We start from the raw sequence: 27,681 nt of genomic DNA on the forward strand, positions 1-27,681 counted from the left end.
AAAACCTAGGTTCAAAGTGGGTAGTTGATTATCTCACAGTAGGGATGGGAATAAGGAGGCTCCTACATGTTCCAAATTCAGAGCTTAAGTGACTTTCAAACCTGGCTGAAGTGCATAATGGTATCAGGTAAAATGGGATATTGAAGGTATTCACTGGGTAGGACACTCCATAGTCTTTTTTCCTCTTTAAAAAAAAAATCTATACTGTATAAGAAATTTGGAGAGAAATCTGCAATTGATGGTGTTTAACACAAAGCAGCACAATCAGATCACATAAAACGTCTTAGATTTATATTTTTAAATAGCCAAATAAAACAGAACATCAAGTCGCAGAACACACGTATTTACATTAAATCAAATGTCCAAAGTACAATATAGTGGCATCTCTTTAACAGTTCATACAATTTAAGACTTTTACACACACAAGCATATAGACAAATATTAGTCTCCTAGAACAAAGGCTGAAGAAGTTACTCTGACATTTTGGCATTGACACTTACATATTTATGGCAACAAATAATGATGGCTTTAAACTTTCAATAAGATCTTTTGTACAAGGATAGGAGATGTACAGAATGGAAAGAAGATAGTCAAACAAATGTACCTTTACTGTACTATTTATCTAACACCATGTGCAATGTGGCACTGCTCAGCAAATTTGATGAGGACTGTCTATTTACTCTGGTCTGCAATGATAACATGAACTGAAGTATCCCCAAATCTAACTGTACTTTGTGCTTTATAAACAACTGCTGCTTGGTTCTTCCTTCTGCATCTTTTAAAAATGAACACTTTTCTTTAACATAACTCAACTTTGGTCCCAATAAGTTAGTAAAATCTCTAATATCTGAAATTTAGCTTTTCTTTCAAGAATCCCAAGTGAAAGGACAATGTCAGTCACGTCACCTCCAGTTCAGCTTTGAAATTATCAGTGGTGCTAAAGATGAAGGTATTATCTAGAACTTAAACTCTGAAATATAACTCCATCTTTCTCTGGCATGAACCTAAGTGCTTTACCACATTACTTATAAACCAGTGAAAGAGACCCTTTGGTTTTATTTCTGAAATACAGAACAACCCCATTTCTGCCCTGCTGTTTATTTTTGCAGACCACACACAAGGTTGAATATAAAGAGATTCAATCACTACATTGTACAAATGCAGGCACAAAATTAAGTGGACGCCACAAAGGGTGTGTCTGAAAACACTGAATTGACTGAATCTGAGTCGGATTTCACCCTCGTGGACTTTAAGATGCCCTCAGCTATGACCGTTTCATTGGGAAAGAGCCTGACTTTCCCATTCTGCCCTGCTGCAGTATCCTTCAGGGGTTCCAAAAACACTACTCTTTTCCCGGCCCCTGCCTTCCGTTCATCAGTGGGGGCATCACTATCAGGGCCGGAAGTGAGAATAGATGCATGGACATTGCTTTGGTTTAGCATATTTTTTCGTCTCTTGGGTTTACACTTGCAGGGACACGGTGTCAGATAGAGGTACAGAAGTACCAAAACAATGCTGGCCACGCAGGCTGCAAGAGTGGTAAAAGCTGTGTTAAATGCCTCGTGTGCATGGGATTTGTTTATGGTGAAATTGCTCACGTTTATTGTAACATCCACAGTTTCATTTAACAGACGTTGCCGATTCATTGCAACACAGGAATACACTCCAGCATCCTCAAAACGAGGACTTTCTATAACCAGGCTTCCATTGGGAAACACATGAAAGTTTTCCATCTCTTTATCGGGCTCCAGCACTCTGTTATCTGGACCGACCCACATGAAATCGGTATTTGCCCTACCAGTCTTGCCGTCACAGTGGACCATCAGCCTTTCCCCGACCTGAGCCTCGTGAATAAAGCCAAGGGCACGGAAGGAACTATTGATGATACTGTCAGAGCAGTTCAGGAAGCTATCCTGGAGCAGAAGCACCTGATGGAAGTGCCTAGTGTCAGACCATAGGCGACAGGTATAATCATTCTTAAAATCCATCACTGAGCTGAAGTGCCTACGGTACCAAAAGATCAGCAAGGAGTAGAGAGAACAGTCACAGACAAAGGGGTTTCCATGAAGGAAGATACCTCTCAGTTGCTTTCCTGGCACTAAATTTATATGATGCATTGGCAGAGAGGAGATCCGGTTATAAGAAACATCTAGAAACATCAGTTCTGCCAGCTTGAACCTTCCAACATACAAATCCATGGGAAACTGCGTGAGAAAGTTTCCACTTAAGTACAGTTTTTGCAGTTGGGAGAGCCCTCCAAACGCTGAAGGATCCAGATAGGAAATGTGATTGTTGTAAAGCAGGAGCACTTCCAGAACCTTCAGCTCTTGGAACACTGCACTTTTCACGGTCTTCAGCTTGTTGGATGACAAGTCAAGACACTTCAGATTTGGAGTGGTGGAAAAACTGTCCGTGGAAATGCTCGTGATGTTGTTGTGCCGAATAATGAGGGTGTTCAGCTTTACCAACGATACTGGAATCCACTCAGAATCTAGAAGCCCAATTCTGTTGTAACTCAGATCCAGTCTCTTGATCAGCCTGAAAAGGTTCCCAGGCACCCTGGACAGATTTTTGTTGGTGCAGCTGACGATGTCAGTGGCACAGATGCAAGCAGTGGGGCACACCCCGGAGGCTCCACGGCTCACAGTCATCGTGATAACCAACAAACACAGCAGTTGCTTGCAGCCCGGTCTGACAACTCCAGGCAGGGTGGGCAGTGCGTGTAAACGTAAAGACATTATGGTTGCCTCTGAGTCTCTTCCAGGAGCCTTTTCCACCAGCTCAGCCTCCCACCAGTGAACCTGGTAAACAATCAATATTTAAAGAGAGGTTAAAAAAACAAAGATTCACTAGCACTAGTTGACCCTTAAGAGTAATATCTGGCTTTCTTTCCAGTAACTTTTGAAACGGAGGGTTTTTTCACACTGGGGAGTCTATGTTAGATGCCAATTTTTCCTGGGTTACCCCTGCTTACAGGCATTTACAGTTCCATTCTATTGGCACAACCTTCTCAATATCAGAAACTCAATTGTTTTTTAAGGTGCATCCTGCGTTGTTGTTGGGTTTGTTTTTTTCTCTCTAGGAGACACAAAAATACATAAACGCGTCTTATAAACAATTACAGGGAAATACTTAGCAAGCCACCCGTCCAGAAAGCAACTCACAGAGCTGGGACGCCTCACGGGCTCCGGGGATAGGCCGCCGACGTGGTGTCTTCTGCAGGTCTGTGCGTCCGTCTGTCTCCGTCTGTCACTCCGGCATCTTAAGACTTCCTTTCCCTTTTGCTCCCGGCGGGCGGCAGCCTCTCGCTGGCTCGCAACTTTGTAGAGTTTCAAGCCGCCGTTTCGGCGGCAGCAGCAGCAACCCCGGCCGCAGGAAACGTCTCGACCGGCTCCGGTTGGTTCTCCCGGGCTTTCTTCATTGCTCGGCTAAAGGTACCTCCTGGGCGATCAGGTCGTCGCGTGGGGCGCCCGGCTCCTGGAGCCGGGTCCGAGGGGCGGAGGCGCGGGAAGCGGATCGGACCCGGCCCCACCTCTCCGCTCACGGGAGGCAGCAGGGCCCCGGCTCCCCGGCGCCACCGGCCGGGTTTTATCCCCGCGCGCTCAGGGTCGGGTGCGGGGCGGGGAGACCAGTCCCGCCCCTGCGCGTCCTCCTTCCAGCGTAAACCTGCTCCCGGGCTACGGGCGGGAGCCGGCTGGGCGCGCGGCAGGGGGCGCGCGGCGCGAGGAGGGGGCGACGGCGCAGCCAATCAGAGCGGCGGCCGGCGCCCCCCCACGCACCCACCCCGCGGCCCCGCCGCCACCCTCTTCCTGCCCCTCTGGGTCCGGGAGAGCGGCCGCGCGGCGGGGCGGGGGACCCACACCGGAGGCCGGGCTCGCGTACCCAGGGGTGAGGACGCGCTCGCGCACTGCTGCCAATCGCGTCGGCGAGCCCAGCCCTGACTCGCGGGCTGGTGGGGTCGAGGGAGGTTAAGGGACACGCCCAGCCCGGGAGCTAGAGGTCGCAGCCTTGAAGACCCACGTGTCGCGACCGCGGGGGTCGCGTTTTTCTCCCATCGAGTCCGCTGAGCTCCTCGACCTTTTATCGCTACCCTTCTTTGGGCGAAGGCCCGGGGGGCTCGCAGAGCGCTAAGTACAGTGGGTTTGTAGGTTTGCAAAACAAACACCGAAGCCGGCTTCGGTCTCCACCCTCATAAGGGGGGCGGGGGGTAAGCAGAAAAATCCGGCGCGTTCCCTCCGGTGCAACAGGGTCTCCTACTGGGGGGAAGGAACCGCGGAAGCGCCGCGGGGACGCTGCGCACCTCCTGGGGAAGTTCGGTCCCTTTCCTAACTCAGGAGGAAGCATCAGGGTTCGTGCCCCATTCGCGAAGAAGCGCAGGAAAGAAGGGTTGAAGCCGACCTTCCGCCTGGAAGGCAAAGATAAGAGTATTAAGCTTAAAAGCAAAAAAAAATCCCAAAGCCAGCCGTTTTTGTTTTTGTTTTTTCAAAATGTGTTCGCGCGGGATAGAGACTGATCCCGGAAGGGGTGTCTGCCGAGGTTCTTCATCCTTTCCCAAGAGGCAAGCTAGGAAAGGTGCGAGACCGGGTGGACAAGGCCGGGCGAAGTGAGGAGACGGGGTGGAGCTGATGAGCTTTTCGATTAAAAATCCATTTTTGTTTAATTCGGGATTTGACTGAGCCAAATGACCCATTTATACATTATATCCGGATTTAAAGAACTGAATTACTTCCCTGACGAGATACTAACCAAAGCAGAAGGGACAGGGACATTGAAACGCACTAAATTGAGAAAGACAGTTGGGGGCAGGGCACATAACTTGTAATAGTACTTGAAAAATAGAAACGATGACGTAGACGACCGACTCCTCGGCCCCGATACCCACACACTTGAGCCACCTTGAATTTAGTGCGCGTTGGTCTCTACATTGTCAATGAATGGATTCATGTGATGGCACAGATCTGTTAGGCCAGTGCCAAATGTAAATAGAATTGTGTGCATCATTAGTTTAGCTAGGCTGTTTGTGGAATGAATCTGAAATAGCACCGGTAAATTGAGGTTTTTCAGGTGAGAGCAGCTTGATTCAGATTAGTTTTGGTTTTCTGAAAAGTCGAAGTTTATCATAATACAGTCTGAAATGCTTCAGGAAACATTTCTTACTGAAAGTTCCCAGGGGAAAGGCAGAGGTTGAGATTTTCTAAAGTTTAGGCCACGTTTCTTTGGGTTCTCAAAAAAAAAAAAACAAAAAAAAAACTTAGTGTCCAGGGCTTCATTTTTACAGTTATAATGATTAGCACAGAGAAATAGATTAAAATTACCCAGAGGAACACTTTTTAAACAACTAATAGACGACCAGGTTTTTGCAGGATTTTACTAAATAACATCCTATTCAAAGGAAAAAAAATGAAGATGGGAGAAAGACCTATATTTCAAACAAAAATGGTTTAAAAAGAAAAGTAGCTTTTGAAAATGGAAGCAGAATGTTATGTTATTAGGGCTGCAGGCACATCTTAGAAACTTTGTGCAAAGATTACACAGCCTAAATAAACTAAATACACTCAAAATCCGAAGGCAAGTTTGTTTACCCATTTGAAGACCTGATTTTGGGGATTCTGCACATTTACCAAGAGGAAAAGAGTTTTGAAAAGGGTGGGTTTACTTGACTTGGTGAGTGAAAGCCAACAGTTGATCTTAATGATGGTGTAAGGTGGGACCTTACTTTGTGGCGGATAACAGTTTTATCTTTCTGGAATCCCTTCTTCTTCTACCAGATCCACCCTTTCCACTAGAAGGTATATTCCACAAGGGTGAAATGTTTTATGTTGAACACTGCTCTGTTCTTAGCTTCTAGAACTGTGCTTGCCGCTTACTTGTCTTTGAAGGAATTTTTGATAAATTAACTGGGGAATGAGGAACCTATCTTAGGCAGCGTGAATCTACTCATTGCCCTCCTGCTGTCTATACTTCAAATTCTTGTAAAGAGAGGGAAGGAGGAGCCCTGTGAACATTATTTGAGGATCCAGTAGTGCCTGAAGGCCACTGCACAATTTTATTTCCCTTCTAATTACATTCTCTACCCACATCCCTTTTTCTTTTTCCATTCTTATTCTTCCTCAATTATTTTGAGTTGCGTTTCATGTCACTTGAAACAAGAATCCTAGTATATATGATGGTAATAATAAACAAATAGGTATTGAGCTATTACTATGTGTCAGATATGACCTCTGTGTTTTACATGGGTTATTTCATTTACTGCTCACCAAAACCCTGTGATATTGTATAATCCTATAATTCAGATGGTAAACAACTGTGTTCCAAATTATTTGAAAATGGAATGGGACAAAATTAGCTTGAGGCTCCATTTGAAGGATTTAGATTAAACCAAAAGAGACGATTTTTGACAGGGTGGTTCCAGCTTAGAATGGGTTGCCAAGACAGATGGTTGAGTTGCCTTCTCAGGAGTTTAAAATAGGACGGATAGATATTTCTCTGGTCTTTTCTACATGGCACAATCTATTAGTTTTTTTGTTTTTTGTATGTGTGTTTTTTGACCAGTAATGACTCCAGGATAGGAAAAAGTGGGTTGACATTTGATGGGATTCTGAATCTAGCCTGTGTGGTCCTTTGGCTGGGGTTGCCTGGGGGCAGGGATTTGAGTAAATGAAATCTCAGGGGTCTTCTAGCCCTGTGATTTCTAGAATTTCTCAGGTTGTAATCAAAGACCTATGGAATTAGAGCTAGGAGACAAAAAATTGTTATAGGGCTAATTTGATAATTTGGAGTCATTTTTACTAATCATGAATACTGTAATTGAACTTTATATGCTATGAGGGGCTTTCACATTCTGTATCTCATTTAATTCCAGCATACATCCTGTGATCAGGTATAATTGGGACACTAACCTAAAGTTGCCTCTTTTTTTTATTTCCTTGGTGATAACATGGTTAAGACTCTGTCTTCCAATCCAGGAGGTGTGGGTTTGATCACTGGTCAGGGAACTAAGGTCCCATATGCTGCCTGGTGTGGCCTAAAAATTAATAATAATAAAGTTACCTCTTTTTTAACCTGAGAGGACTTTTGAGTGGTTTTCAGGGACAATTCACAAGAGTATCTAGCTCTGCAGGGGCCTGATTATTGCAGGTGGAAGCTTTCTGCTGAAGGCACACTCTAGGGACAGCCCTCTTGGTAGGGATTTTGCAATGTGACTGCAGCTTAGGTCACAGAAAACACATAATGTTGCCCACCAGCTCTGCAAGTGCACTCTGCTCCACAACCTTTTGGCCTGCTCCAGTTGGTTTTTGTAAATTCTCCAAGATTTGTGACTGAACCAGATCTTGAACCCAGTACTGTGCTTTTGGCTGTATGCGGATTCAAACTCCAACCCCTGTGCTCTGAACTCCAGGTGGCATGGATCACCGTGTGGCTGGGTTCTTTGGAATCTCCCTAAGCTAGAAATGGGGCAGGGAATGGGGATGGAACATGCAGCAAGTACCCACATGCCCTCCCCAGGGAGAGCCCACAGTGGGGCAACTATTTAATCAATCACCACTTACCCATTTGCTCCTCCCTTTATTTTAGGGGGTGGGGGCTGAGGTGGGGACAGATTGCAAAGCATGCAGGATCTTACTTCCCCAACCAGGGATCAAACCCATGCCCCTTGCAGTGAAAGCACAGAGTCCCAACCACTGAACCACCAGTCCACCCCCCACCCCCATCTGTTCTTTCTATCGCCTGTCTTCACTGACATGGACCGGATAGAATTTTTGTTGTTGATGATGTTGCTTTTAATTTAGTTGAGATAAAATTTGCATAAGCAAAATTCATCATTTTGAACATTCGAAAATATACTGTTGCGTGTTTAGCACTGTCTACTTCTAGAATAATTCCATTACTCCCGAGAGGAAGCCCTGGACCCAGTAAGCAGTCACTCCCATTTTCCTCCTCCCAGCCCTTGGCAACCACTCATTTACTTTCTGTCACCATGGATTTGCCTATTCTGAACATTTAACATAAATGGAATCATACAAGATGTGGCCTTTGTGTCTGGCTTCTTTCACTTAGCATACTGTTTTCAAGTTTGGATGAGGTATTATAGCTAAAGGTTGTAGAACCAGTTGGGATCATCCCTTTGAAAGTTGTACATAGATGGTTTTCTTGCACTTGAGCGTAAACATTGGCCATCTGCTCCTGCCATTGTCAACCTTGAGACTCAAAGTTCTACTTATTCAGAGTCTTCAATTATAAGTGTCAAGTCCCTATGTGATTACAGAAAACCAGCAGGTTCTGAGTTGAGAAGATCTAAGTTCTAGTCCTGGGCAAAAATGCTTTCATCTCTCCATAAAACCTAAGAATCAATTAAGGATATGACAATTAATGATTTCTTAAGTTCCTTTTAACTTCAAAACGTGAATCTGATTTTCTGATCTGCTGTTGCCCAGGCCCCGGGAAGAGAGATGATTAGAACAGAGGTACTAACCAGTTAGAGCCCATCTGGGTTTAGTTCCTTCCTCTGGGTCAGTTATCACTGCAGTGGGTAGACACAAACTCCTCTTTTTCCCCAGTGATGTCAGTCTTATTGCTGTTTCAGGAAAAGTAACTGAGAGCAAGTTGCCTATAGTCAAGATATCACTTTAATTTATTAAGTATTCAATCACAAAGGGGCAGATCATTTCTCAAAGGAAAAAGAAAGATGCCTCCTTAATGTCCAACAGGGATGTGGGTGAATAAATGATTGTGCATCCATCCGGCATTGTGCTATATTGTCATTAAAAATAATGTCCTGTGACATAACAAAAAATTACCAAAAATTGTTCTTCCACTTTTTACAAAAGAAAATACACATGTATATGAATTATCTGTATGTATAGAAGATCATCTGAAAGAATATATACTTATAACAGTGGTTTTAAAATTTTCATCTCTTATCTGCATTTTCTATTTCTCTGCAATGCTTTTGGGATAAGAAAAACTACAGTGAGAACTTACCATTGTTTCAAGTTATTTACGATTAAGTCATGTGCATCAGTATTTCTTCTTTGTGACTCTGACTTAATTTTTCAGCAACTCTAGTTTCCCTGGTGGCTCAGACAGAAAAGAATGTGCCTGTAATGCAGGACACCTAGGTTCAGTCTTTGGATTGGGAAGATCCACTGGAGGAAGAAATGGCAACCCACTCCAGTATTCTTGCCTGGAGAATCCCATAGACAGAGGAGCCTGGCGGGCTGCAGTCTATGGGGTCGCCAAGAGTTGGACACGACTGAGCGACTAACAGTTCAGTTTCAGAGAGCAAACTCTCTTCTAACTTCTCAGGCAGCAAGTGACTCTGATTTCCCCTGATTTGAGGTACTATAATTGCTGTCCCCTCTTAGCACAGCTGTCATTTATCTGGCAGATATTTCCTGAGCATCTGCTAAGTGCTGGGTGCTGTCTGTTAATCTGAAAAGTTTAGCAATACATACGAGCTACTGTAGCTCACAGGTCACGTTAGGATTAGGCACATGTAGTCACTTACGTATTTCTTATTGGCCAGTCATTCCCATTCCCAGGTTTGCAGTTCTGCATTGGCAGCTGGGTTTTTTTACCACTAGTGCCACCTGGGAAGCCCATTTATAATCTTACTGGTAACTTTATTTCTGCTGAAAGAATAAATTCATTGTTGTGGGGGACCTGAAAAGGTTGCAAAAGGATGATTTTCTCTTTGTCATAATTATGTAACAAGAGAAATAGACTTTTTTTTTCTTTTTTTTTTAATACTCTGAATTCTCAGCCTTAGGAATGAAATAAGCAGATGAAAATTTGCTTTATAAAACTGTCTTAAAGCCATGCATCTAGCATTATGGTTCCTTTTATGTTTTTGTTCATAAATGGTAGGTGCTCTAGTTTTCATTTGCTTATTATTAGCCTGAAGGGATCATATAATTGAATTCTTAAACGCTATTATATTTCTTAAAACTGGGGCTGATTTTATTTCTCTGAAAAATATGGATAATTTTTAACAAACTCAGTTTAGAGAACTACATGAAGTGTTCAGAATCCAATTTTATATCTTTTAAAAAACATGATTTCCTGTAGCAGTAATTAATTTATCATACCTTTGTAAAGGTGCTATATGATTATTCAAGGAACTATCTGATTGGAAACAGTCATTATTTGCTAGTCAACATTTACACAAAATAGAGTAAAATAAAATTGAAAGAATATAATAAACACTCTATTATATAACCAGCAAATACTTATTCAATTACTTTCAGCAAATACAAGGCCCTCTGTGGTGGATGCTCCATGAGTAATAATTGGCTCTGGAACTCTGACCTTTCAGTCTGTGCTAGTGAAAAAAAAAAAAAAATCGAATTTAAATGGAGGAAGACAGAAGGACCTCTGGAAAGATCCAAGGAAGCGGGCTTGATAATAAGACCAAACATTCATTCTCAGTGTCTACCAGGCTTCTCATTTAATTTTACAAAGATCCTGCAAGATGACCAATAACATCCCCATCTTCTAAGGAGGGCAGTAGAGCTTAGCTAGTTTATATAACTTGCCCAAGATTACAAACCAGATCTCTCATCCAAGTTTGTCCCACTCTGATCTCATGCTCAACCATTACCTCTTATACTTCCTGTCAGGGAGTAGAATGGTCAGCCATAATTTAAATTCCTTTCAGCAAATATTGTTAGTTCTGGCCACATTCCCAGACCCATGATATGGTTGGTCTCCTCTAGGAATGTGTAGTGTTATTAGAATAATTATAGGATATAAGACAGTATATAATTCAATTTCAAATTGCGTATAACCAAGAGCTAAAATATTTGCAACAGAAAATATGTACTTTGGGCATTGAAAATTCCAGTACAAACAGAATTTTAGGTCTTACTCGTTTCTTCTAATTTTAAGTCAATCATTTCTTGGTTGACTAAGTAGCTGATTCAACAAACTGAATTGGATGCACACAAAAACATAATTTAGAAGAAATTATTTGAGTGGTCAGGGATGAAAATGATCTCTCAGAATTAAGCAATGATAGTATGAATCCCTGGAGAAGGAAATGGCAACCCACTTCAGTATTCTTGCCAGGGAAATCCCATGGACAGAAGAGCCAGGTGGGCTACAGTCCATGGGGTCACAAGAGTCGAACACAATTTAGTGACTAAACAACAACAATATGAGTCCTTCTGGCTCATTTTGTCCATGGCATTCATAATGGAGAATTATAAGCTAGAAAAGTAGTCTCTCTTTCCTGGCACATGTAAATGGTCTAAAACATCCTCTAACTGTATGCCAAATGACCATGTGTAAAAAGGGGTGGGGGAGCAATATGGTGAAATTGAGCATTGAATAAAGACTTGAATCCCTGGGTTCTTGTACCAGAACTTAACATTTATTAACTGTGTGGTCTTAGGGAACTCACCCAGTCTTTCAGATTCTCAGCCCTCCCAGTTGTGAAATGGAAATGCAGTACCCATGTATACTCTATTTGATTTCACAATGTTGATGGAGATGAGACATGTGAAAAGTGCTTTGGGAGCTCTAAAGCTGTAAAAGGGTATTAGAGTGTGTCCTGTTCGTGTGTTCTTCATCCTTATTGCCCTTGTGCCTTGGATGTGATCTGACACAGCACAGATGTTTAACAAATGTTTGTTGAACCTAGTGGAGCCGAAGCTAGGTTTATGTACAGAATAAACAGAGCTGGAGAGGTATCGCACCACAGTGGTGTTTGTACTAATTATGTGGCTCCCCTGAGCCGGGCTGTATCAGAGCACAGCAGGTCCTCATTCGGTCCTCGTCTGGAGAACCTGCTGTTGGCTCAGCCCTGCCTTACTCCCCATGGAACTCTCAGCTGCTGCAGATGGGAACGAACCACCAGTCTGCATGCCTGGGCCACCCAAAGCCCCGGGGGACTTGAAGCTGGCAGGTTACGGAGGGCATCCTGGGTGAAGACCTTTAGTTAGGAGAGATGACTGGCAATGTCAGTGACACACTGGAGAGTCCCCAGAGGGGTTCTGAACTATAGGGAAAAACAAAATTAAAAAAACAGTAATCATCACTCTCTCCAGAGAGCAGTTTTGATGTGCTGCTGCTTGCCTCCTGCATTGTGATAGAAATGCACGGTAGGAGACCAAGGAAGCTTTGTGTAGGAGAGGTGATGTGCAAATCTAAACAAGTTGCTGGAGGATGAGTCTGCTCACTGACATTTCCTCCTTTGGAGAAACAGCTAGATGATGGAAAAACAAGCTAGTGTGGCAGCTGTCCACATTTATCTCAAAGTGGAATTTTTCACTTATTCAATGATATTTATTAGAATTTATGGACATCTGAATTCCCTTTTCTGGGAAGGCACTGAGGACCTTGATTCTATTTTCATAAGCAGAATAACATTGATCTGATGGATATCATATGTGTTTGTTTGCTTGTCAGAGGATGAATTGGCTTGAATGGCATCTGACTCAATGGACATGAGTTTAAGCAATAGGGAGATGGGAAAGCACAGGGAAGCCAGGTGTGCTGGAGTTCATGGGGTTGCAAAGAGTTGGAAACAACTTACCGACTGAACAACAACAGGGTGTGTCTAGGAGGAAAGCTGAGTAGTGGCTTCTCCGGATAGACTACCTTGATAGTATCAACATACCCCAAGATGTTAGATTCACGCTTGATATTTTTTAATGCCCCAGAGCTAATTTGACATGTGGAGAATGGCTTATAACATAAGCCAAAAGAATACCTATCTATGAATTTAAAGCAAACATCAAGTGGATCAGAACTCTGCCTGTTAGAAAGCTTTGGGAAGCCAAGTTTATAATCACAAACAAATTTGCTGAGTGTGAAATAATAGAGAAGAGTAGTTTGATGAGTTCAGTGTTGAGTGATACCAAATGATTATAGCATGACAAACCTCTTGCCATAAGAGAGGTATGTCTGTCAACAAGACCACACATTCAGGTTGGCTGGACCCAACACTGTCATCCCTGGGCAGGCTATTAAAGCCATTAATCAGCGAAATCTTCAATTACACAAGAAATACAGCGGCATCATGATGCTGCCCCAATCAGAAAATTACACTTTCTATTCAAGACGATCTCTTCCTCTTTCTTCAACAGTATAATAATAACAGAGTAGCAAAAGCAGAACAGCATCGTAAAGAAGGCAGAGTGGTGACGGTGCAGAAGAGAGGCAGATGGACAGAGAACACAGAACTCTTTTCAGAAAGAGTTCTCAGAAAGCTACAGAGCTACCTGGAAGAAAAAAAAAAAGTCAGTCTCCAGAAATAATCCTGAGAAGCAGACATTCTGCAGAACCTCAGTAAAACATAATGATACATCATGTATATTGAAAGTAAACTGAATAATTACACAAGCAGAAACTGAGGTCTGTCCAACAATTTTGAAGAAAAAAAGTTCCAGCAAAGACAGTTTGAGATAAGAATCGTGTAGCACAGAGAGGAGGATTAACAAAACGGGCAAAGTCCCCCAAATCAAAGAACAGACTAGGTCCTGTGTTCCCTTCTAGTCACTAACTGCCCGGTGATAACCACTCTCATGACTTCTGGATTTGTTCTGCCTTTTAGGATACATTCAGTTCAGTTCAGTTCAGTTCAGTTGCTCAGTCATGTCGTCTCTTTGCAACCCCGTGAATTGCAGCACTCCAGGCCTCCCTGTCCATCACCAACTCCCGGAGTTCACTCAAACTCATGTCCATCGAGTCAGTGATGCCATCCAGCCATCTCATCCTCTGTCGTCCCCTTCTCCTCCTGCCCCCAATCCCTCCCAGCATCAGAGTCTTTTCCAATGAGTCAACTCTTCGCATCAGGTGGCCAAAGTACTGGAGTTTCAGCTTTAGCATCATTCCTTCCAATGAACACCCAGGACTGATCTCCTTTAGGATGGACTGATTGGATGTCCTTGCAGTCCAAGGGACTCTCAAGAGTCTTCTCCAACACCACAGTTCAAAAGCATCAATTCTTCGGTGCTCAGCTTTCTTCATAGTCCAACTCTCACATCCATACAGGACCACTGGAAAAACCATAGCCTTGACTAGACGGACCTTTGTTGGCAAAATAATAGCTCTGCTTTTGAATATGCTATCTAGGTTGGTCATAACTTTCCTTCCAAGGAGTAAGCATCTTTTAATTTCATGGCTGCAGTCACCATATGCAGTGATTTTGGAGCCCCCCAAAATAAAGTCAGCCACTGTTTCCACTGTTTCCCCATCTATTTGCCATGAAGTGATGGGACCAGATGCCATGATCTTTGTTTTCTGAATGTTGAGCTTTAAGCCAACTTTTTCACTCTCCACTTTCACTTTCATCAAGAGGCTTTCTAGTTCCTCTTCACTTTCTGCCATAAGGGTGGTGTCATCTGCATATCTGAGGTTATTGATATTTCTCCCGGCAATCTTGATTCCAGCTTGTGTTTCTTCGAGCCCAGCGCTTCTCATGATGTACTCTGCATATAAGTTAAATAAGCAGGGTGACAACGTACAGCCTTGACGTACTCCTTTTCCTATTTGGAACCAGTCTGTTGTTCCATGTCCAGTTCTAACTGTTGCTTCCTGACCTGCATATAAGTTTCTCAAGAGGCAGGTCAGGTGGTCTGGTATTCCCATCTCTTTCAGAATTTCCCACAGTTTATTGTGATCCACACAATCAAAGGCTTTGGCATAGTCAATAAAGCAGAAATAGATGATACATTATATACATGAAATATATACTCTTCTTGTCTGGCTCTTATTGCTCAACTCTGTGCTTGAGGGTTTCATCCATATTTTTGAATGTAGTCATCAATAACCTCACAGCTATATAATATTCCGCTCTGTGACTCAATCACAATTTATTTCCTATTTTAAAAAGCATTGCTTAGTCCAAGGTTATGAAAGTGTTTCCATCTAAAAGGGTATTGCTTTATCTTTCAATTTCTCTCTCCAACCCAATCTTGCTATGGTCTGAATATCTGTATTCTGCCCTGAACTCATATGTTGAAATCTTAATCCCCAAGGTAGTGGTATTAGATGTGGGGCATTGCAGAGATGATTAGATCATAAGGGCAGAACCCTCCTGAATGAGATTAAACTCAGGAGAGACCCTTTTCTGCCAGGTGGGGTCATAGCAATAAGACATCATCCATGAATGAGGAAGCAGACCCTCACCAGATGCCAATTTTTATGGTATTTTTGTTATAGCAACCCAAAAGGTCTAAGACACATCTGGAATTGATTCTTGTGTGTAATGTGAAGTAGAAGTCAATAAACATTTTTTTCCATATGGGTATCCAACTGACCCAGCATGATTTATTGAAAAGACCCTTTTCCCTGCTGAATTTCATGGCCATTTTATCATAAATCATGTGATCATATATGTATGGATCTGTTCTGTTGGACAGTTATCTGTTCTTATACTAGTATCACACAGTTTTGATTATCCGTAGCTTTATAATAATAGTTCCTGCTATAGTGTGAGTCCTTCATATTTGTTCTTCAAGAAAAGCTTGGCTTTTCTTGGCCTTTGCTTTTCCATATGAATTTTAGAATTTATTTGTATTGATTCGTACATTGCTGGGAAAAAAAAATAAGCCTACATCTTGGATTTTGGTTGAGATTGCATGGAAGTATGTAATAATCTGAAGAAAAACTTATATCTTTGTAATACTGAGTCATCCAATCCATAACAAGTCCACTTGTTTAGCTTTCCTTTATTTTTTCTCAATAAAATTTTGTAATTGTTAGTCCTGTACATCTTCAATTAGATTTATTTCTAAGTGTTTGAGTTTGGGGGTACTATTATAAATGTTTTATTTTCTATTTGTTTGTTGCCAGTATATACAAGTAAATATGGCTTATGTCATAGCTCAGTTTGCTAAATAAAATACCATAAACTGGGTGGCTTATGAAAGTGAAATCACTCAGTTGTGTCCGATTCTTTGTGACCTCATAGATTATACAGTCCATGAAATTCTCCAGGCTAGAATACTGGAGTGGGTAGCCATTCCCTTCTCCAGGGTTTCCTCCCAACCCAGGGATCTAACCTAGGTCTCCCACATTGCAGGTGGATTCTTCACCAGCTGAGCCATCAGGGAAGCCCAAGAACACTGGCGTGGGTAGTCTATCCCTTCTCCAGCGGATCTTCCTGACCCAGGAACTGAACCAGGGTCTCCTGCATTGCAGGCATATTCTTTACCCACTGAGCTATAAATTTATAACAAATTTATATGTCACAGTTCTAGAAGCTGTAAAGTGCAAGATCAAGGTACTGGCAGATGTGGTGTCTGGTGAGGGCTACCTTCTTCATACATACACCATGGCTTTTTTTCTATGTTCTCATGTGGCAGAAAGGCTCAGGGATTCCTCTGGATACTTTTGTAAGGGCACTAATCCCATTCATGGGGTCAGAGCCCAAAGTCCCCATCTCTGAATACCTTCATCGTTGAAGTTAGGATTTCAAAATACGAATTTTGTAGGGAACACAAACATTCATTCTACAGCAACTAATTTTTGTGTGTTGATTTTCTATCCACTGTCCTTTATATTCTCTTATTGATTCTAAGAATTTACCTATAAATTCTTTAGAAATTTTCTACGTACTTGATCTTATTGTCTAAAAATGACAGTTTCATTTCTTCCTTTTCAGTCTCCATGACTTTTCTTTCTTCCCCTTCCCTTTTGTGGGCTTCCCTTGTGGCTCAGCTGGTAAAAAATCTGCCTGCAATGTGGGAGACCGAGTTTCAGTCCCTGAATTGGGAAGATCCCCTGGAGAAGGGAAACGCTACTCGCTCCAGTGTTCTGGCCTAGAGAATTCTATGGACTGTATAGTCCAAGGGATCGCAAAGAGTCAGACATGACTGAGCGACTTTCACTTCCACTTGCTTTTTGCTCTGGCTAGACCTCTAGTTATAACCTTATTTGTTGTTTTGTTTTGCTGAGTTGCTAAATTGTGTCTGACTCTTTGTGACCCCATGGATTGTAGCCTGCCAGGCTCCTCTGTCCATGGGATTCTCCAGGCAAGAATACTGCCCGTTTCCTTCTCCAGGGGATCTTCCTGACCCAGGGATTGAATTCTCATCTCCTGCAATGGCAGGCTGACTCTTTACCACTGAACCACCAGGGAAGCCCAGTTACAATGTGGGCATGCTTAACCCAGTCCCAGTATTAAGGACAAGATTTCAGTATTCTACCAGTGAGAATGATGTCTGCTGTGGGTAATTTGTAGATATTCTTTATCACATTAAGGAAGTTCTGTTCTTGGTTGGCTAAAAATTTTCATCACAAGTGATGTTGAATTAATTTATCAAAACCTTTTTCTGCATTCAAGATGATCGTGTGATTTTACTCTTTTTGTGAATGTGGTTAAGTAAGTTTATGATTTTTAAATGTCAAACCTACTTGTAAACCTAGACTAAATAGCACTCAGCGTCCTATATCACTGGATTTGATTTCCTAATATTTTGTTAAGAATTTTTCAACAATGTTTAGGAGAAAGGTGGGTTTGCAGTTTTCTCAGAATGCTTATCAGAGTTTTTAAATCAAGTTTATACTTTTTTTTTTTAAGTCTGAGAAGTTTTACTTCTGTTTAAATTATATAAGGGTTATTTTTCCTTAAATTTTCGGAAATTTCATTGATAAGCTCTCTGGGCCTAGATTTTTCTTTGGGGAAAGGTTTTTAAATAATGGGTTCAAATTTTTAAAACATACCCGAAACTAGTCCTATATTTTCTTTCTCTCAGCTTTGGTAAGTTGTGTTTTTTTTAACAAATTTGTCTATATCACCCAAATTGTCAAGTTTTTCTGAATAAAGTTATTTTTAGCATGGTTTTATTGTGCCATCTATAGTGATATCTCCCTTTCATTGCTGTTGTTGCTGATTTTTGTGTTTTTTTTTTACTTTTCTTGATCAGTCTTGGTTTTATTAAGTTTGGTAATCTTTTCAAAACCAATTTTTGAGTTTGTTGATTTTCTGTATTATATATGTTGGATTATTATTTCCTTGATTTGGTTTTTATCTCTATCATTTATTTCCTTAGGTTCGACTGCTACTCTTTTTCTAGTTTCTTGAGATTAATACATAAATAAGTTGGGTTTTTTCTGTTCCATTATTAATCTCTAGTTCAATTCAAGGTGGTCAGAGAAGATATTCTTAAATATTTCAACATTTTGAAATTGCTGAGACTATTGTTCATTGGAAGGACTGATGCTGAAGCTGAAACTCCAAAACTTTGGCCACCTGATGTGAAGAACTGACTCATTTGAAAAGACCCTGATGCCGGGAAAGATTGAGGGCGGGAGGAGAAGGGGACAACAGAGGATGAGATAGTTGGATGGCATCACCGACTCAACGGACATGGGTTTGGGTGGACTCTGGGAGTTGGTGATGGACAGGGAGGCCTGGAGTGCTGCGGTACATGGGGTTGCAAAGAGATGGACACGACTGAGCGACTGAACTGAACTGATACTATAATACATTGGTTTTAATAAATGTTCCAGGTACACTTGAAATGAATATGAAACGGTCATTAGTAGGCGTAATTTTATGTGCAAAGCAATTAAATCAGGTTTGCTAATTATACTGTTATTATCTTCTATATCCTTACTGATTTTTTATTTTTAGCTTATTCTATCCACTGTTGAGAAAGTTATGCTAATGCTGCCCATTATGATTGTTGATTTGAACATTTTTCCTTTTCATTCTGTCCATTTTGGTTTGATTTATTTTGAAACAATGCTATTGGGTGTATAGAAACTTAGGACTGTAATATCTTCCTATTGGACTGACCTCTCTTTATCTCTGATAATATTTCTTGCTTTAAAGTTCACATTGCCTTATACTGGTAGATTTACATAATTATTTTCATTGTTGTTAGTGTTGCATGATATATTTATCTTTCCTTTTACATTAAAAATTTCTTTGTTAATATATTTAAAGCATACAGTTGGGTTTTTTAAAACCTAGTCTGAAAATCATAGTCTTTTACTTCAAATTTAGTTCAGTTATATTCAGTGTAGTTGCTGGCATAATTGGGTTTCTAGATATTATCTTATTTTCATTTTCTATTAAGCTCTTCTCTTTCATATTCCTTTTTTCCTTGTTTTATGCTTTTTTCCCTCTTTTTTGCCTTTTTAGATTATTTAAAAATTTTAAATTATTGACTTTTTATTCTAATAACTTATAAATAATACATTAGTTTCTTATCCTGGTAATAGTTATCCTAGAGATTACAAAACATAGGTTTATTACAGAATTATAAAAATTATTATTTTTACCACTCCTTTGATATTTTTATATCCTTAAACCTTTCAAGCTGTTTAACCTTCCTGCCTTTTCTGTTCTTCTTGTTTTGCATTTTAGTTCTACATAGATTTTACTCTCCAAAAAAATTAAAATTATTGTTTTGCACAGTTAATAGGAATTTATAAATATTCATGTACTTACCCTTTTCAATGTTTTTTTATTCCTTCCAGCATTTTTTTTTCCTGAAAATAGACTTGCAATGCAACCACTATGTGAGTTAAGTATGTTAGTTTAAATATATTTGAGATGGAATTTTGATTACATAATCACCGAAAATAGATTGTAAGTTTGGGTAAGACAACTTTAGTGTCAAGGTCAGGCAATAATACTGATTTTTCAGTAAAGTTCTGAATTTACTCAGTCAAATTCAAATACTTACTGAATAGTGTTTTCCAGTTTTCCAAGAGTGTTAACATTTACCTCTCAGTTGATACTGCTAATAACTTGATTGTGTTGTTGTTCAATCACTAAATCCCTGGATTGGGAAGATCCCATGGAGAAGGGAAAGGCTACCCACTCCAGTATTCTGGCCTGGAGAATTCCATGGACTGTACAGTTCCATAGGGTCGCAAAGAGTTGGACACCACTGAGCAACTTTCACTTTGACTTTTCAGTCACTAAGTTGTGTCAGACTCTTTGCAACCTTATAGACTGAAGCCTGTCAGGCTTCTCTATCCTCCACAATCTTTCAGAGTTTGCTCAGATTCCTGTCCATTGAGTCGGTGGTGCTATCTAACCATCTCATCCTCTGCCGCCCCTTCTTTTGACTTCTCCTTTTGTAACCTGCCAGGCTCCTCTGTCCACATGATTTTTTAGGCAAGAATATTGGAGTGGATTGCCACGTCCTCCTCCAGGGGATTTTCCTGACCCAAGGATTGAACCCAAGTCTCCTGCATCTCTTACATTGCAGGCAGATTCTTTCCCACTAAGCCATCGGGGAAGCCCCCAATAACTTGATAGATAAGCCCAAAAGACAAAAAAGTGGGGATCATGGGAGGAAAGAGACTCGTTTAGATTTACACACCTTACACTGAACCCAAGTCCCCTGATGCCTGACTGTTTCCCCAGAAGCAGTCAGGTTTCTGACTATTGTATCAACTAGGAATGCCTAAAATAACTCATATGTCTATAAAGAAGAGTATGCCTATGGAAAATACACCCCTCAAAATATACAATTTAAGGACAACTTCTTAAATGAACACCCTCTTCCTTTTTATAGCTCCTTATCTAGATTTTTAAAACTCAAAACACACATAAACATCTGCCTGTAGCAAACATAGTAAGTGTCCTCCCAGTTAGAAGCTCACGTTAAAGCCACGCAGAAGCGAGAAAGGGAAAGTGAGGTGGATTATATTGTTTATTTTAGTCTTTCTGTTTGGTTTTCCTTTCTAGGCACTGGACTGAACTTAGTTTTAAGAACCAGTAATGAGCATTGATTATTGGTATTTTGCTTTTAGAAATAAATAAAAATTATTTATTAGTATTTTGGTTTTAGAAATGTTTAGATAGAAAAATACGAAGAGTGTTTTGGGAACTTCTCACTGGTAATATCTAGATTTTATTCAGTGGAAAGTCAACAAACACATACCCCAAAGAGCCATTAATAAAATAAACTTCTGGAGTATATAGGGCTCTCCTGCTTTTCCAGCACAAGACAGAACAGGTACTTACTAACACTAACTAACTGAATGAATTAATGAAAATACCTCAGTATATAGCTGCATGGGGGCTTCCTTGGTGGCTCAGACAGTAAAGAATCTGCCTGCAATGCAAGAGACCTGGGTTCGATCCCTAGGTAGAGAAGATCCCCTGGAGAAGGGCATGGCAACCCACTCCAGTATTCTTGCCTGGAGAATTCTATGGACAGAGGAGCCTGGCGGGCTATAGCCCATGGGATCGCAACGAGTCAGACAAGAGTAACTTGTCTGACTTGAGTAACTAACACCTACTTGCTTACTTATCTAGCTGTGTCTCCTCAGTTTACCCAAAGATTCTCTCGGCCCCATTCACAGAGATGGCAGCACCAGCACTGAAACAGCAGTTACTTTCTGTTAAATTTGTAGTAGAGGGAGAAAAGGATGCAGACACAGAAACCATATTATTATCCATGCTCCAAATGCTGTCCTACTGAGCTTTGTGTCATAGCAGACAGGGTTCCTCTCCTCTCCACGTGAAGCTTGCCCCCTGCCATGCTGTGAGAAGGAAGCATTTGATTTGGAGCAGTGGTTGACACTCTGCCAGACACTTGTGCCTTCTCCCCAGTTCCTCCCTCTGAGAATTCCTGCTGTTCACAGTCTCTGCTGTAAAGGACAGGTCTACATGGCCCTGACCCCACCCCATATCCATCTCGCCCCAATCTGAATAGACCAGGAGCAGCCTCATGGACAGCCACTCTCTGAAAATCTGAACCGAATTACAGACATGGCCATCAGTGGCTGTGGGCTCCTGCTCAGAGCTCACGTCCATCTGGACTGAGGTTGGCACCAGTGCATGCCAAAATCAAATACAACCAAAGTTACTTGAAAACCAAATTATAAACAATCAGAGGAAGCAAACTCTTTAGAGGGAAGGCATTAGATATGCTAAAAAAAAAAAGGGGGGGGAAGAGTCAAAAGAGAAAGAGTGAAAAAAATAGAGAATCAGAGACCCACTGACATTCTAGTTCCCAGGTTAGGTTGCTATGACATCCACCTGGACTTTGCTTCCTGCCTCTGGATGTCCATAAGATTGCCAGTTTTATCTTTACAGGTAACTCCTCTTTTTAATTTGAGTTAATTCACATGAGATTAGATTCCTGGCAACCAACAGCCTCTTGACTGATGGGTTTCCCTTCCCGACCAGCACCCTGCTTTGGTGCAGTCCTTTTCTCTCCTGTGAGGAAAGAACATGACCTGAAAAACTCTCCCATGTCAAATTGTCTTGACTTCTCCAGCAATATCTTCACAAAGCACTGCTGTGAGAGTGCAGCATTAGACACCAAGGAATAATAATTCCCAATACCATTTTGGGCATCAGAATATATTTTGGAATCTTCCCAGAGCAAGTTCTTTTATCGCAGTAGCTGACCATGCCCTCTGCCTAAAAGAGCTGCTTATCATTATGCAGAAACATTTTTCTATTCCCCTACAACATACACACACACACTCACACACATATGAAACTCTTCTATCAAATTGTTAAGTTCCTGAGAATAGGAAAGGATTATGTCCTCACCATCTTTGCATACTTGGCACCTTAGTATATGAATGTACTTTATGAAGGCTGACCCCTATAGCATTCACTTGGATGGATACTTATCATGTACATAAATTGAACAAATACTCTTTCTCCGCCTCTCTTCAATTTTAGAATGTCAGAACTGACATTCTCAGAAACTTTCCTTTCCCCTTTTGCTACTCTTTCTGGACTTCATGTGAACTTTGCTAGAATGGTTTGAAGAGGATGAGAAAGACAGGAAAGCAGAGTTTACTTAGCCCAGGAAAAGAAGATTTAGAGGTGGCCCAGTCACAGTCACAAGGTCATGATTAATGAGGCCAATATAGGTATTTGAAGGGATTTTCTGAGCCAGCACAACCTCCTGTTCCATCTGTACACTCCCAACATCGGTCCATAAATCCGCAAGGTCACGTCCATTACCTGCCAGTCATAAAGCTGAATTTCCAATGAGGACATTCAGCACATGTTCATCAATGCAAGTGTCAGCACATAAACCCAGCAGCTCTGAAGGAAGGGCTACACTGTGCAATTTTCCACTCCTTCCTTGGAAAAGGGGCCATTCTCACAGGCTTGACCTATAGCCAACGAAGGATTATTAATAGAAACTCTTGAATCCACTGCTATTCATAAATACTCTTTGAGGCAAGTTATTTTCGTGCATAAAGGACTGTTTTTCTAGCAATCATTAACATTTCACTTCTCTTTTGCATGTCATTAAAGGCTAGAGTAATATTCAGAACCCTCAAGAAAATCCTATATGGAAATAAAAGAAAATTATTTTGTGAGCATGTTTGGTTCACTTGCATATTATGTGCCTGTCTTTTCTGGTTCAGTAATATGATTTATTTTGTAAACATGCCAGTTTTTACAGACTGAGTCATTGTTAATGTAGAAGCTGAATCATTCATCCATCAGTTAATACACTTATTTTCCTTTTCTTTCTCTATATGTTTATCATTATATTAGAAAAATATTAGGAATTCTTTCATTGTGGGTACTTCTCCCATTTGGTTGTGTCATTTGGTTCACAAGTAATATGGTAAAGCTATTATAAACTTTGTGATGTTTCATATTTCTATTCATAATATTGAGTCAAAACCTTGAGTCACGTTAAATCCTTCAGTATCTGAAATCAGATGCCTCCCATATGAGAGGTGAACAGAGAGTCTGGAAAGGGTCAGATAGAAAGGAAACTTCTTCTGACCATGAGAAAGGCCAATCAGACTTTGAAGTCTAGTAGTAGATCTATAGGAATTTACTTTTAAAGTTATTTGATCATCTTGTTTCAATAAGAATCTAGTTTATCCCATTTTAGAATATAATCACCCAGGATATTAAGTTCATTTTAATGTAATAACTTGTTAGGTACATCTCATTATTTGTTCCAGATATCTTCAAGGAAAAGAAATGTAGAGTACAATAAACAATATTACATAGAGCCAGACTGTGATTTTAGGGAGGGAAAGCATTAACTGAGAAGAGAACTGAATGCTAGTCATTAAGGTATTGCCAATGAGTTGAATGGTTCTGCTATTTAATTTGGTTTTATTCTGCCTCAGTTTCCCCTTCAGTAAAATGAGATTCTTCCTCTGACTGAAATCTCACTCTAAGGCTCATTAACCTTTTTTCTATTATTTCTCGTGTGACACTAAACGTCCCAATTACAATGCATTTAACAATTTACTATTCGGTAGCTATCTTGTATTAAATGCAATAATTATTATTGGTTGCCATAATATTTCCTTTTCTTACTTTATCATTGGAGAAAACTGAATTAAAAAGAGTTTATTATGAATTGTTTCTAAAAACACTCAGAGAAATAATTTATTATAGACAATAGCTCCTATCTAAGCCACTATGCTCGGAGAAGGCAATGGCACCCCACTCCAGTACTCTTGCATGGAAAATCCCATGAGTGGAGTAGCCTGGTAGGCTGCAGTTCATGGGGTCTCGAAGAGTCGGACACGACTGAGCGACTTCACTTTCACTTTTCACTTTCATGCATTGGAGAAGGAAATGGCAACCTACTCCAGTGTTCTTGCCTGGAGAATCCCAGGGACGGGGGAGCCTGGTGGGCTGCCATCTGTGGGGTTGCACAGAGTCGGACACGACTGAAGTGACTTACCTTACCTTACCTAAGCCACTATGCTATTGACTTTCTGGTAATTCCCAAGAAATTTTAATTGCTCTTGCCAAATTATCTTTTGGCAAGATATAGGTATTATAGACTCATAGCCTACCTGCTTACTAAAACACATGATCTATCAAAATTGTATCTTAACATCATTAGCTTTTAAATGCTAAAAATCATTTCAGTGCTTGGAAAAGTCTGATGAGCATATTTCCATGTGGAGATTTTCAGATAGAATGTATCAGACAATGTGAGTAGAACAGAGAGCTTTTGACATGTTTTGCCTTTTTTTTTTTTTTGGTGCAGTTTCACATGTCTTTATTGTCATAATAATAATCATCAATGGAAGGAAAATAGATCATTTGACCATTTCCCCTCCCTCTCCTCCCAATTCTGCATTGAAAAAATTCCAATCAAATGAGTGGTGATATCAGAAGGAGATTCTAGATTTCCTTTCAGAACCAACATGTAATGGGCTAAACCATAAAATCGCCATTGATGGTCAGAAATGATTGACCACTGGCAGTTTCATATGGCTTAAGTCAAGGAGCTTTGAGTTTGCATTCCAGCCCTGAGAGTCACTTGCATATCAGCTCCGGGCAGTTACTCAACGTCTGAGTCTTGGTTTGTGAATTAGGAATAACACCGACTTTGGAAGGTTGATGCAAAACTTAGCAATGTATAGAAACACTATCTGGTGAGAATAAATGTTCAAGAAATAGTTAATGGTACAATATTATAATCAATATAAGTAACTTAGGGAGTTTCTTCCCTGGCCCTTTAGTAATTTCTGCATAATGGCAAAGGTGATAGTCGCTATGGTAGAGAGAAATGGAAAATGTTTACTAGACACAATTTTGAAAGCCCCAATAGCTTTAAAAGGCCTTCCATTGCCATCCTGTATGTGTTGGTATGTCCTAGTAAGGTCACAGATAAAGTCAGCTAAATGGGAAATGTACTGAAGCAAATCAAGAACAGAGTTTAAAAAAAAAAAAAAAATCAAAACACTGAGCAAACATTCTTAACTTTTGGCAGAGGAACTGGACTGCCCAAATCCCCATGACTCTTAGGGTTATTAATAGCGACTCGTTTTGCCATATTTGGGGTAGTTATATACTTATTTATCATGCAGCATGTGTGAGGCTCTGAAGGCTTGATGGCCTTCTGAAAAATGTGTTACTCTGGAACAAGGAGGATGCCATGTTGTCGTCCGTGTCACACCTACCAGGCTGCACTCGTTACACGCTGAGGACCAGCCGGGCCCTGCAGCACTGCCTGGAACGCGGCTCCATCTGCTCGGCCAGAGCCGTGATGAAGTCACCAGTTACGCAACAGTAGTAATTTGCAGCTATTTATGACCATTTTAATAGCTAAAGTCTAGATTAGAAGGCTGTGTTTACATGCTGTGCAGCAGAATGGTTCCATGAATCATTCCTGCAGTAACTTTTGGTCAAACCAATCAACCAAGTAATGAAAAGCCAACCAGTTGATCCTGAGGCTGAGATGAACGGTCTCCAAACTAGTCTCCACTTACTTGATGCTCCTTGAATCTGAGGCTAAACAGACTCTGAGAAATGTTCGCATGTTGAAGTTTGGGGAAGTCATTCTGCCTTACCCATGATTTAATTTAAACTAGAGCCTAACCAAAATAGCTTGTTTGTAGCCTATCAAATGTTCACTGCACATGGACTTTAATTATTAAGGAAAAGGGCACATTGGCCAAAGGTAAAGAATGTCCATGTTAGAAATTAAGGCCTAATGCCCTCCATCCTGGGATGCAGTTCTGGTCTTCCTTCCCTGATAGGACTGCCTTCCCAGGAGCCAAGGCCATACTGACTCATTGTGTACATGCTGGTCTGTTCTTTTTTTTAAAAACTTGAAAAAAATGTAACCCCGACTTGTTTAACGTTCTTTGTTCTGACAAGATAAAAAACTGTGGGAAACCTTGCTTTTCTGGAGCAGTTTTTCCAGAGTAATCTGGGAAGCTGACTTCTGGGCTAGTTTGGTTCAAATAAAACTCTTTTCTATTCTTGATTATTTTAGTTGACAACTTCCCTCCCTGTCCATGCACACAGCCTCCTCTCCGCTGCCCTCCCAGCAAACTAGGGCCCTGCAAACCCTACCCCTTCAAAATATTCAGAACCCTAAGACATAAAGTGAGTCAGCAGGGTTTTGGAAACTCCTGAAGAGCATCTGTAAACAAACTGTACTTCAGAAAATGTCTATTTTGGGCATGTGTTTATTTTTTCATTATCATTGCTCTATTATGTGACTTCAATTAGTGACCCTGACAGCTCATTTGCATCAAGATCAGTAAAACACTCATTTGTCTGTTTCCACTGACTAGAGGTTTTAGTTAATTATCACTTCCTGACAGCAGGAAGGTCAGGCTATTTCCTTTTGTTTCAGGTGGCAGTTAATCCCCTCATTAAGGGTGATGGAAAATGAATAATTAAACTTTTGCCATTTTCTTATTTCAGGTAATGAGAGGCCCTGAGATCCCAGAGGTACCATTCAAGAAGCCTGGGATGTGTTGAGGACTCTGCTTCCTGCAGACACCTGAGTTTCTCTCCTCTGGTTTTATGGTAAAGTAAGTTAAGCTAAGGTTCTTCCCCTAAATGAAAATAACTTTGCCACTCACTAACTGTGTGACTTGGGGAAAGGCAGCTCACCTTTGGACATGAAAGTTTTTCTCATTGTAAAAGGGAGAGAATAATGTCCAATTTAGACAACTGTTGGGAGAATTAAATGCATGAATGAAAGATAAAAACAAGAAGGCCTGCCACAGGATAAGAGTTCAATCAATGTGAATGAATTAGAGAACTTACCTGGTGGTCCAGTGGTTAGGACTCCCTGCTTTTGCCACCAAGGGCCTAGGTTCAATCCCTGGTCAGGGAACTAAGATCCTGCATGCTGTGGTGTGGCAAAAAAATAAATAAATAACAATGTGAATGAATTATGTTATGACTTTCATTATCACCCTGAGTAAATCACCTTCTGAATGTTGTGGTTATCAGGCCTCCATCAAACCTTTCCTTGCAGAGACCTTGCTCACACCTGGGTCAAAAGT

At 40.9% G+C, this 27,681-nt stretch overlaps 2 protein-coding genes across 2 annotated transcripts in view; one reads left to right on the forward strand and one right to left on the reverse strand.

Moving 5' to 3' along the window:
* Nucleotides 1-269: 269 nt before the first annotated feature.
* On the reverse strand, nucleotides 270-3,648 carry AMIGO2 (adhesion molecule with Ig like domain 2). The gene is made up of 2 exons (XM_005903242.3): nucleotides 3,165-3,648; nucleotides 270-2,801 (listed from the first exon to the last, which is right to left on the reverse strand). The coding sequence occupies exon 2, from the start codon at nucleotides 2,736-2,738 to the stop codon at nucleotides 1,173-1,175; it is 1,566 nt and encodes a 521-aa protein (XP_005903304.1). The 5' UTR covers nucleotides 2,739-2,801; nucleotides 3,165-3,648; the 3' UTR covers nucleotides 270-1,172.
* Nucleotides 3,649-3,757: 109 nt separating this feature from the next.
* The window catches only part of PCED1B (PC-esterase domain containing 1B), a 149,682-nt gene continuing 125,758 nt past the window's right edge, over nucleotides 3,758-27,681 (forward strand). The window contains exons 1-2 of the mRNA XM_070370669.1: nucleotides 3,758-3,888; nucleotides 27,092-27,201. The gene's annotated coding sequence lies outside the window, so the exon portion shown is untranslated. The remainder of the gene's footprint in view (nucleotides 3,889-27,091; nucleotides 27,202-27,681) is intronic.

Source organism: Bos mutus, chromosome 5 (assembly GCF_027580195.1).
Source record: "Bos mutus isolate GX-2022 chromosome 5, NWIPB_WYAK_1.1, whole genome shotgun sequence".
NCBI classification, from domain to species: Eukaryota; Metazoa; Chordata; class Mammalia; order Artiodactyla; family Bovidae; genus Bos; species Bos mutus.